The 12,674-nt window shown below is 37.8% G+C and overlaps 1 protein-coding gene across 4 annotated transcripts in view; it reads left to right on the top strand.

The window, feature by feature from the left end:
• DOP1B (DOP1 leucine zipper like protein B) overlaps positions 1 to 12,674 on the top strand; it is a 100,317-nt gene that overhangs the window by 17,089 nt on the left and 70,554 nt on the right. For all 4 annotated transcript variants that reach the window (XM_061627702.1, XM_061627703.1, XM_061627704.1 and 1 more), the window contains 7 exons: positions 2,796 to 2,977; positions 3,505 to 3,675; positions 5,706 to 5,895; positions 7,784 to 7,882; positions 8,279 to 8,402; positions 10,427 to 10,536; positions 11,195 to 11,309. In XM_061627702.1, coding sequence (XP_061483686.1) covers positions 2,796 to 2,977; positions 3,505 to 3,675; positions 5,706 to 5,895; positions 7,784 to 7,882; positions 8,279 to 8,402; positions 10,427 to 10,536; positions 11,195 to 11,309 — 991 coding nt within the window. The remainder of the gene's footprint in view (positions 1 to 2,795; positions 2,978 to 3,504; positions 3,676 to 5,705; positions 5,896 to 7,783; positions 7,883 to 8,278; positions 8,403 to 10,426; positions 10,537 to 11,194; positions 11,310 to 12,674) is intronic.

The following is a 12,674-nucleotide window of genomic DNA, read 5'->3' as shown; positions in this document are numbered from 1 at the left end:
AATATCTCAGAGAGGAGTTCAGGTCTCCTGCTCCCCTGGTGCATTCACTATAGCTGCCCAATTTCCCTGCTTTTTAAAGTTTGGTAGAAATATCTGTGGGCTATAGGTACATTCTTAAACCGCAAGGTTTTTTGCCTATTAGTGAATATAAACTTGTATACAGCCAAATGGAATGTACATATTCCTTCAATTAATATTTCTCAGTACACCTAACAGTACATTGATTTGCCTTTTCTTGCACCTTATTGCACCAATACATTATGAAAACAGTCCCATTTTTCAACAAAGCAATTACAGGAATACCTCGCATTAACGTACTCAGTGGGACCAGAGCGAGTACGTAAACCGAAAATGTCCTTAAAGTGAAGCACTACCTTTAAAACTTTTTCCCCCTCTCTTTTATGCGGAGCCTTAAAGCCCCGTGCTAAAGCCGCTGCTGCTGCGCTGCCGCGGCTCTCAGCTGATCGCAATCACACCTCCCAGCTGATTTGTGGTGGTGTGATCGCATCTATTTCCACCCCCATGCACCGTTAAGTGTCCATAAGTGTGAATCAAGCGTACGTAAACGGGCATGGTGGAGTATGGAGTATGTCCGTAAAAGCGAGTGTACGTTAAGTGAAGGTCCATATAGCAGGGTATTCCTGTATAAGACTGTCTTCCCTCTGTAACTCTGACTATATTAGTCAATTTTATCATGTTTACTTTGTCCCATACTTTGATATCCAGTCTTCCAATGTTGGGGTCCTTATCTTTTTCCAATTATAATAAAAAGTTATATGAGCCATTAATAAATTTAAGACAATTTCTCTATTAAAACCAGAGCTTTAACATATTCAAATAAAATAACTAATGGGTCTGCTGGGAGTGTATACCTTTTTGTTGTTTTGGTTTATTTTATTGCATCATCCCAGAATCTCTTTTCTGTAGGTTAAGTCCAAAAAACACATTACATGGCGTTGGTTGCATTGGATCTCCAATATAAGTTACTTGTTGGCTGTAATTGTGACTGAGCTGCAATGGCATCATGTACTGTCAAAAAATAAGTTTGAAAAGCTTTCTTTGAGGTTTATACCAACACCTTGTTTTGCCAGAGCCATTTACAAATGCCTAATGGTGTGTTATGTCTCAGATCTCTCTCCCATTTGGATTGGTAGGTGTTAATGTATTTGTGATAATTTCATATAATTCACTTTGTAATTTTTCGGGATTGTCTTGCAACATCAAGCTTCGCATTAAGTCATTTCTCAGCAGAAATAACCAGAGTATGTTTTATAACTAGAATATGAGTTTAACTGTAAATATTGAAAGAAGTGTGAACACACCTGTTGCTTTTCATTCTCATATGTTTTAAAAGTAGCTTTCTAAGGTCTGGTAGCCCATGATTTTTCCATAAGTAAATATTACCCATTAAATTTTCCTCTTCCATTTCTTCATCGTAATATGCTATTGTAAGGACTTAATTTCCATTTAAACGTATTCCATACATTGTCAGTTTTGGTACAGGGGTTTTGATGTAATTATTTCTTTGTCAAGTTGAGTGCAGTACAAAAGAGTACTTTTTAAGTCTGAGACAATATTTTGCTCCACTAGTTAGGATCTGCTTGGTTGAAACCAGTTCTTCAAATATGCCAATATGGCAGCCTGATACTATTTATTTATGGATGGAAAAGCACATCCTCCATTTTTTAAAATTGCATTAGATAGCGTTTTCCCAGCTATATTGTGGGTTTTCTTGTTCCAAACATAATTATCAGTAATTTTTGCCAGTTATCAAACAATAAAATGATAAACAAATAGAGAACTATTGCGTAAATTTTAAACTGAAATTGCAAACCATTATAAGCTAATACAAAAAACAGTGCAACAAGAACCTGAAATCTTATATTCTGTAGAATAGTTGAAGTGGCTTGTACAAATGCTATCTGATTTGGTTATCAGAAATGCATTGAACTGTAATGAATCTTATCGATTGGCACTTGTTGAGAGCAAGTTTCTTTTATTGCATTCTTTCTGCAAATATGCCCCTACCCTCAGAGAGCAAGTGAGTAGATTTTTATGTTCTGTATACTCATATTGGAACTCTTGGACGATTAACATATTTTTATTTTTATTTTATTTTTTATTTTGAAATATTTCTATCCTGCCCATCCACCCTATAATAGGGTACTTGGGGCAGCTTAGAAAAATAAAATCAAACATGTACATAATAAAATTGTAAACAGTAAAATCACAAAAACATTAAAATAAATTAAAATACATAAAATACAATTAAAATACATAAAATGCAATATATATATATAATGCAATATATATATATATATATTAGCGTGTGTGTGTATGCGCATATACATCCCTTAAGATGGGCTAGTTAGTACATTTTCTGAAGGTCAGAATAATAAAAGTATTTCCATATTTTAAATTCTGTTTCGTTATATTCTGAAACAAGTGCTTATGAGATTAATTTGCAGAAAGGTTTATATTTTTAAGGTTACTTTGTAATTTGCTTGGAATTATGGTCAAGATTTAATTCTATGAAAAAGTGGTGTATAAAGTTATGCACATTACCAAGATATCCTTAGGTATTTGAATGTTTTATAACTGTTCTTCAGAACTCCACTAGTAACAACATATGAAACTCTAAAGTCTAATTCTGTAGATTATTATAGTAAGGCTTCAGTTTATTTGCTGACGAATGTTGATATAAGCTATAATGCCGCCCTGGGCTTCTGCTGGGAGGAAGGGCAGGATATAAATTGAATAATAAATAACATTTAATTCCCAACATTATTTTACAGGCTCTTCAAAGTAATTTGAAGTACTCCCTTTTACCAAGACGTCTTATTATTAGCAAGAGGCTGTCACAGTGTTTACATCCAGCTTTACCAAGTGGAGTGCATCTAAAGGCACTAGAGACCTATGAAATAATATTTAAAATTATTGGAACCAAATGGCTTGCAAAGGACTTATTTCTATACAGGTAAACTATTTAAAAGCTAAGACTAGAAATTAATTTTGTTTAATTTGATTTGTTCAATGGCTGTGTTCATATGTAATGTTAAACCTTGGGTAGGGCTACAAGGATGAGCTGCAGAAGACTCATCCACTTACCCTTCTCTCAAGTGCGAAAAGGAGATTGGAAGCTTCTGCTTTAGATTACTTGCAGTTTAGTGCTATGTCTAAACCACAAACTGTAGTTAATATTGTTTTGAAACAAGCCAACTTCATAAAGTATGGTTTGAGGTTTATCTACTTTAACAAACCATAGTTAAGATTAACTACAGTTTGTCCAGTTTCAGTAGTCAAGACAAGCTGTGGTTAATAAGCGAAGGTTTCCAAACTATTTCTCATAGCTGCACCAGAGGAGGGGGAAATGCACAAGCCCAAGGCTCGATTCAACTCATCCTTGTAATGCTGAACCATGATTTTAACATTACGTGTGAATGCAACCAATGGCTGATTGCCACTCCCCCCTTTTTAAACACATCTCTCTCTCTTTCTCACCAGCTCAGGATTGTTTCCCTTGCTGGCAAATGCAGCAATGTCAGTGAGACCTGTTCTTCTTGGTCTGTATGAGAAATATTTTCTTCCACTACAGAAGTTCCTCCTGCCAAGTCTTCAAGCCTTCCTAATTGGACTCCTGCCTGGTTTGGAGGAAGGATCAGAAATCTATGACAGGTAGGTATCTCCTGCTTTTAGAATACACTTAATTGCATTTTTTTTAAAAAAAAAAATCCATTTAATAGAAGTTCTTCCCTTTCAACAGTTGCTCATCTGTACTGTGCGTGTGCACATGTGTAAGAGCTTTTGGCAGGATAGGAGAAGACAAGCTACTGAAAGAAATGGGAAGGGTGGAGCCATACAGATTTGTAGTTAACTCTTTTTGTATTTGTCAAGAGCCTTAAAACGTCAGCAGGAAATGCTTGTTGCTACTGAATAAATGCAAACAAGCAGCTTCTCTCTGGTACAAACTGGAAACTTTTGAGATATCCCTGCGCTAAACGGCTTCTGGGAGCAGCAGGGAGAACTCCCTTCTGCTTGATATTTACGAGCTAGGGAGAAACTTGTTTGTTTTTAGAGTTCTCTGTCAACACTTTCTTTAGCTTTGACTGATGCGCCTCTGTACTAAACAATTTATATAGCACTCTTGTGAGTTCCCATGTTTTCTCTGAAATCATTATAGCTGTGTAAGGTAGGTTAATATTAGCTTCATTATCTTCATGTTGTAGATGGGGGAGGATGAAACAGAGTTAAAGGCCTTGACAAGAGTATGACAGGTATGAGAGTTGAACTTGGGGGCTTCTAAGTGGCTGATCCAGAATTGATGTGATGTTGTAGAAACATCTCCTTCTATCAAACCTATCTTCCAAATATCTCTACTACATATTTTTTCAAATTTTGCAGATAATTTGAAGCTTTCAGGATTCATAATGTACTATTCCAGTTCTTTAGACAATTTGAACTATCAAAGCCATCTCGAAAACCAAATATTCACCAGAGGTAGATGGATGGGAGATTTTTAGACTTACTCAATATAACTTACCAAGATTATTCCCCCCACCAAAAAGATAGGGGGTGATGATATTATTATTATTAAGATTCATATCCTACACTTTCCTTCAAAGGAGCCCAAGGTGGTATTTCTCCCACTCATGCAAACAAAATGCCAGGTCTCAACAACAAAAAAGTGTTTTAAGGAAAGAAACCAAGGTGAAAAGATCACATGCAGTTCTTATCAGCACTTCCTGAGGGTAACATTTTTATCCAATCAAGAGACTTTGTCTACATAGTTTATTCAGATTGTGAGCAATCACTGTGAGATTCAGTCTTGTCCATTGGTCATGTGGCTTTTTGGGAAGGAGAGGTCCAAAGGAAAATGACCATAAGTAGTTCCTTTTCATAGTAACACTATTAACTAATAAAACCAATAGCTAAAGGATGAGCTCTTTTATCTCAGTTGTTCTTCATAGTCTTAAGGAACGCTCCCATTCTCTTTCAAGTCTGTTTTTTTGTAAAAGTATATGCCATTTTCCTGCAAAACAGGACAATGTATAGCAACATAAAAGTGCTTAAAGGCAATACAAAGCAATCATTTAAATGACTGCTACTCAAAAAACATTTTGAACAATGCATAGACCTGTCAGCACAAAAAAGATGCCTGAAAGTCAAATGCAAGATTGTCTGAGTCACGATTGCTAACATTTGGTAGTTTTGCCTAGAGTAGAAACGTCCCTAGAATCATTTTCTCTTCTGCTTCCTTAACATCAGTTCTATATTTTGAGTACCTATATGTGAGTGGCAAAGCTTATATGCTACAGAAAGAGCATGGCTAGAGTGGGTATAGCTAAAGAGAGGGAGTGACAAATGAAATATGAATGCAGTGACAATCCCAAATTGGAATGAGTTTGGGTTTTTTTAAACATAAACTGAGTTTGTTTTAAAAAAAAATTGTATCCAAGATAAATGCACCACTGAAATAATGTAGCCTTTGATTCCACCTCCCTTCTTTAACTTCTGCTAAGCTGTTATCAAGGTAATAAAAAGAAATTTTAACCGGGTTAATTCTAGGTGATGCATGAGGACGCTCACTTTTCTTGCTGATGTAAGCAATGGTTATTTATTAAATACTTGAATTTTAGTTAATGGCATTTCCATTTAATGGAAGTAGTATAGAAACTTATTTCATTTCCCCTTTTTTTAAAAAACAGGACAGATGCTTTGCTTGTGAAGTTGTCCCTAATAATTGGCCAAGAAGTCTTCTATTCAGCACTGTGGGGGAGTGTCCTGGTTAGTCCTTCCATAAGGCTACCTGCCTCTCTTTTCGTTGTTAGTCATATCAACAGAGAATTATCTGGAAAACAGCAGAAGTATATGCTGGGCACTGATGCTAAGCTCATGGTAGGTTTCACAACTGGTAAGGTGTGTTCTTTTGTATGTATTTATAAATAATGCAAGAAGCATGGGTAAACTGCAGATTAAACATACCCTCCCGACAGAGATATAGCCATCCTCCAGTGTGTCTTCTCAGACCCTCTTCTCTGGCTAAACGTTGGTCAACAGAACAAATGTTCAAGTAATAGGGGGCCATGTGAAATCTAGTGGTAGTGCAGTGTGGAGAAGCCCCTCCCCCCATTGGCTGCCTTGGGAAGGAGGCTTCCCCTTCCCTTTGCCTGTCTTAAGGCAACCTTGGGTGGGGGGATGAGCTACACTTCATTCTCTCAGCCAACTCGAGTGTCCCGTTCCTTCACCCAGGGCTTGTCCTTACATTTGGCCTCTGCTACAAGGAATATTCCTTGGCAGCAGATGGACATACACATGTGCCACCCATGACAAGGGCTGATTTGGGGTCTTGAGGAAAGAAGGGTTTCCATGTGTCCACCAGCAGGGAACCCATGTCACCGGTGGATGCATAGTGTGTATGGTGGCATATCTTGTGTCTGGCACGCCTCCTTTGAAAGGAGAGGCAGTTTCACAAACTTAAAAACATAGGAAGTTTTTACAGTAAAATTACTCCAATAAGAATAGAAATAATGGCCCCAGTCCACAATGCCAATTACTGCAGGATACTATGCAAATCACCCCTACAGCCCTAGGCCGGAAGCAAGAAGCCACCTGGTCTGCTTATGTATTCCTTGAAGAAGATAATATTCCAAACAATAGATGGCTTGTCATTTCTGTGTGATAAGAAGGTACCATTAACTTATGCACCCTAATAATATTTGTGCCAACATTCTGTGTTTTGATTGACTTGTTACACCTAAGCTGCTTTAACTGCTTTTCTGTAATGATGCACAAAGACACTGAGAGAGGTGTATAACTGAGAGAGGCAATGAAAAGTGGCTAGCAGAAATAGATTCATTCTGCTATCCTCATGCTTGCAGTCCCATTCTTGCTGCTAGGTGCCTAAATTTATACCCATGCAACTAGCTGTGCTGTGGGTCAAACAGTGAGTCATCCGCCATATGCTCCATCTCTGCCCAGTTCTGTGGCATATTGAGCTTTGCACATCTGCCCTGCCCTGCTCTGCCTCTAAGAATGGTAGCTGTTTTATAGTGTAGTGACAATGTTTTCCTCCAATATGTAATGTCCTTGGTCAGCTCGTGATGACAGCAGATTGTGACATATGCTAGCAAAATAGCTGCTCTACTAACTGGTTGCACAAAGGCTTGGGGGCAAGGTGTTAAAATATATGTCCTCTTCTGTGATAACCATATTTCTTCTGGGGGTTTTTTTGTACAGTACCAAAAAAACCTTGGTGTTCAGCAAGTATTAGCTCTTGTCCCCAATTCGTATATGCTCTTTCTATCACCAGCTTCCTTCCTTAATTGCCAGTGGGAGGTAATACTGAACTAGCTTTGCTGGCTGAATTCTAGGGGGCTGCATGTACAAGATAACTTTTCTCTGCTCATTTTCTCATTTTGTATTAAGTTTATTAACTTATAAAACTCCCACACCTTTTAAGATGGTTACTATTGGAATAAAACTGGGAACAAATGTCTAGGAGAAGCACCATCCTATAGCATTTTAATTTAGCAGGGGGTGATTCCTTTTGTCCCTTTTCCTTCTTCACTGAGATACCAGCTAGTCAGTGTTCTGATTGTTGTGTGGAAACACATAGTGGAATTGTAAAAGTGCTAGGGTTTCTATTTCTTGCCAAAGTCAAACATGGAAACTTTAAATTTGCTAAGCAAGAGTAATAAATCATTCTACTGTGGATGATGGGTCTACTTTGTGGCCTGCTGTTGTATCGCATGCAATTCTGGTGTTGTTTTAATTCTTGTTACAGGTCAAAGCTTTTTGTGTGTCAATGCTGGATTCAAATGTTCTTGTGCAAAGAAACACTTTGGAGGTGGTTCTCTTCTTCTTCCCATTTTATTCATCTTTGGTAAGAAAAGTACTTTAACTTAAATATTTGTGGCCCAACCCTAAGGCTTGCTACACTGACAAATAAGTGCTAGGAAAACTGGTGTCTTTGTAGCATCTCAAGACATGTTATGGTGCCACTGCAGGAATGTTGCCACAGTTCTGCACACAGGTATGATTTATTTAGCACTGTGGGATTTTATGTGGAAGCTCCAGTTTTGAAGCTACCGCTGCCTGAACTGCTGTGGTCAAGCTATCTTGGTTCTGTCAGGCATGGACGAATTACAGTATTTAATGAGGGTTGTTACGTTGCTAATGTTTTATTGACATGGTGTTATGGGTTTACTTTTTTCTGTATTGCTTGGTGTGTGTGTTTTAGGAAGCTCACCTATATCTGACATTCCTGTTCTTTGTTTAGGATTCCAGTGAAAGTGCTGTTCCACTATCTAGGTCTGATGTAGTCCATCTCCTCTCAGCAGCTGCCCAAACTCTCTTAAGAAGAGATATGTCACTTAACAGAAGGTTATATGCATGGCTACTAGGTACTGTACAAATTACAGTCATGTTATCTTTTGTGCTCATTTTTGCTTTTGGAATTAAGCAGACTTTAATGTTCACTCTTGAAATATAATTCTTAAAAGCTCCCGGTTTCATCTTTCTTAATGGGCATTCTATTACAAAATACACTTGATCTTAGCCAAAAGGCCGAGAAGCGATATTCCTCCAGGGCTCTGATAAAGAAATCGCAATACGAGTGGCCAAATTTCTGAATCAGGCCATGGAGGTCAGGAAATACCTGACTAGGCCTAGGTCTTGATTTTATTGAACTGTTTACGTTTTTTAGTTTTAACGTTTATACTTCATTTGTTAAAATGTCCGTACTTGTTCTGTAAGTGGGTTGTTTGCAATGGTCTGTAGACTACGCAATAAAGATTGTTGTTATTGTTGTCTATTACAAAATACCACATTATGACATTTTTGTCATAGGATATTAAGGTGGTATACAGACATCCTCAACCAGTGTCTTGTAGTAGATGAATTTCTGCTGGAATTACCCTAAAGAACTAAGGTTGCAATCTTAATCCCTTTTCCTAAGTGTAAGACCCATTAAAATCAGGACTTACTTCTGAATAGACATGGTTATGATTGTGCTATACTGTAGAGAAGTGCCCTTTCTGTTTGCTTACAAAAGAGTTTGTGTGCACAAGGACATCCCCAGTTATTTCAGTAGAAAGTTCCACCTGCATGTCCCTTAGTCAATTTAGAATTGATACATAGATCAGCTTGCACTCAAGAATAAAATAGTAGCTTTAAACTGTTAAATGGATAGAAGTTTTATGTCTACTGTATTGTGGACCATTTTTTGAAATAAGTAGTAGTAGTGAAGCTGGATAATTAACTATTCACTTTGTAAGATTGATTTTTCAACAAGCCTTTTAAGTTGAGACCTATCCCAGTCTGTGTCTGTGTTAGAATTGCCTTTAATATGTTTTTAATAAGGTGTTTTTAATAAGGTGTTTTTAACCCTTTTTTTAAAAAAAAGATGCTTTTAAAGCTTTAAAAAAATATTTTTAACGTTGTTTTGTTTTAATGTATTTTAAGGTCTTTTTATGATGTTTTAAAGTGTTTTTAGCGTTTCTGTTTGCTGCCCTGGGCTCCTGCTGGGAGAAAGGGTGGGATATAAATCAAATAATAAATAAATAAACAAACCTGGCTTCAGACAAATTGCTTTAAGCCAATTGGCCCCTAACTTTCATGGGATTAAAGTTCTATACTTCATGCAGGTGAGAGAGGCCATAGTTCAGTGGTAGACTGCATGCTGCGCCTGCAAAAGGTCCCAGGGTCAATCCCCTGGCATCTTCAGGTAGAGCTGGGAAAGACTTGTGTGTGAAATCCAGAGACTTGCTACTGGTCAGTAGAGATGATACTGAGCTAGATAGAGTCAGTGGTCTGACTTGGCATAAAACAGATTCCTATCTCATTATTTTACCTCCCCCGATATCACATCTGTTTAAGGTGAACGAGTATCCCAACATCATGTGAGGTTTTAATAGCATGAGCGGAAATTTAACATCTTGTTTGTTACATTTTAGTTAGTTCAACAAATTTCAAATTTGTATAATTCACAGGAAGCTAGCGCATGTTGTGTCTGTATAGTAGGTCAAACTATGAGCTTATTTATTTATTTATTTATTTATTTATTTATTTATTTATTTATTTATTTATTTATTAGATTTATATCCCGCCCTTCCTCCCAGTAGGAGCCCATCCCTTCCCATATCAAATGTGACATGAACATGACTGTAAGGCTAAAGAAAATTGGAGATAGTGCCATGCTTGCTTTTAGGTGGATCCAGCTCCCAAATCGAGCTGTAGCCTCTGATTACACACCGAGCATAGCTGATGCAGCCATGATGGCTCAAATGCTGCTAGAGTGTTAGAAGTGACAAAGAAAGCATAACTTTTGCTGTAGTCGTTTGTGCCATTCATTTTCAAGTATATTATGTTGCATTCATTATAATACATAAACTACTTTCATATTTTCCTGTATTTATAATGTTCTTAGGTTCTGATATAAAAGGAGGCATTTTTCTACCAGATCCATCTATTTCCATGTCCTTAGAAGATCATGCCCTCTATTTTTTTGGAAAATATTCCAAAGATCTTTTAGTTGAGGTAGGTGTGTAAATAACACAAACTATTTTATGATAAAGACTGGAAGATGTCTTCCTTGTTGTTCTTGTTGCCTAATCCCATTAAACCAGTGTGTAAGTTCAGCAACTCATAGGATCAAATATGGGAATTTTGACGATGGTATCTCATTACAACCCCAACGTGTGGGTGCAGCAGGAAGAGGTATCATTGCCATAACAGTAACTGTATCTCATTGTTCACATGTTTTTCTATGTAATTGTGCTTATGTTTTATAACTGCAAGCAAGGACGAAGCAGGTCAAAATGCTGGAACTGCAGGAAGATCAATGTATCCTTACATTGCTGATATCTAGTTCTAAGGATGGGGGAGGAGGGATTGCCTGCTGTGGCTATGCTCTAGCTGGCTATGCTCTTTTTCTCCCCAAGATCACATGTTATTTTAGCTGAGGTAGCGCAAGCTATTATGTGTTCCCTGCAGTTACAGGAGAGCCTCAGTATTAGGTTGTAAATATATTAGGTCTGAAAATGGCTTTGAAATTTGTCTCAATTCACCATCCTTTTTTCCTTTTTAGTCAGGGTTTGAGATTTTGATAACTGACAGGCAGGCACTAAGAATGTAGAAGAAACTGACAATCGTAGTACTATTTTTGCATCCTGTACCAACAACTTTGTTTTAACAGGGCTTGATAGAAATACTACATCAAAACTTTGAAGAATCTGACTTAGAAGAACAGCATCATGCATATTTGAAACCATTCCGCATCCTCATAAGTCTACTTGACAAACCTGAAATAGGTAAGCGTGAAGTCCCTCAAGAGAACTAATACAACAATATACTTGGCTACAGTGTGGTGACATTAGTGTCTCGTGGAAGACACATTGTAGCATGCACACTCAAGCAGCTATGTGGGTGTATTGTGACAGTTCATATTAATTGGGGCCAATTTAATATTAAACTAATTTAAGAGAGGTTTTAGGAAATTAGACTGACAGCTATATTTGTAGATGGTAGGAGTGAGTTGAGTTTAGAGTTAAAGATTCAGATCTCCATATATTGAATATGGCACAGAATGTATAGTTCTTCCTGGGCTGTCTTGTGGTTTTCATATCTTGCGGACTGATTCATAGGCTTATTGTGGCATAGTTAATCATGATGTAAGATGTCTCAGACTGGTTTGAGGAACCATTTCACAGAAAACTCCCCACTTTTAAGCTAAGACAAGACATGCTATTTACATGATAGCACTCCTTGTACTGAACTGAGACAGAGCAAATGAATAGGGGCAAGGAGGTGATGCACGGCAGAGAAAGGGCATCCAGGAAAGTAAAAAACGAGCATGGGGATGGGGGTTAGCAGCTGTCATCTCTGTTGCGCAGAGTATATAAATATGACATACAGTGATTCTCAGGGAACAAAGCTTTGCTTTGCTTTGCTTTCTGACCAAGTCCAGACACACAGAATTTGGGCTGAGACCAAAGTTCACATTCCCTCTACCTTGCACTTTGAGCACTACAGATGTAAATCTCTCCTTGTGTACTTGAGTCATACATCTTTCCTTCAGAAACTTACATGTGACCATGGTTTGTTTAAGACAATGTGCCCCAGTCTGGTGCTCTCCTGATGTCTGATGCTGGATGGGGCTGATGGGAGCTGGAGTCCAACAACATCTGGAGAGCACCAGGTTGGGGAAGGCTAATGTGAGCTCTGGTTTTTAAATGAACCATGAGTTGTCCCACAGTTGATCAGTGTATTGTTTTCTCCAAAGCTTGGCTTGTTTTCCATTTACTATTGATTAATTCTTTTGTAGCTTGACCAGCATCTTATTTATTATTATTAATTTATTACATTTATACCCCACCTTTCTTTTCATGATCGAAACCCAAGGCAGCTTACATAGGTTCCCAGGCAGTCTCCAATCCAGGCACTGACCAGACCTGAACCTACTTAGGTTCAGCAGGGAGCTGACCTTATGTGCCTTCAGACCATAGCCTGGGACCATAATGAACCATGCTTAAGGAAGGGTGCTGGTGCCAGATTTGTACATAACTAAGTCACAGTTAAACCAATATTTGTATCCCAACAGCAAGCCATGTCTTCAGATTGTGGTTTGTTGGCTACAAACAAACCATAGGTGAGCCACTTAATAAACTCTGAGTTAG

Source organism: Rhineura floridana, chromosome 5 (genome assembly GCF_030035675.1).
Source record: "Rhineura floridana isolate rRhiFlo1 chromosome 5, rRhiFlo1.hap2, whole genome shotgun sequence".
Taxonomy (NCBI): Eukaryota; Metazoa; Chordata; class Lepidosauria; order Squamata; family Rhineuridae; genus Rhineura; species Rhineura floridana.
The sequence above is the reverse complement of the archived record's forward strand: the minus strand, read 5'-3'. Positions and strand labels throughout refer to the sequence as shown.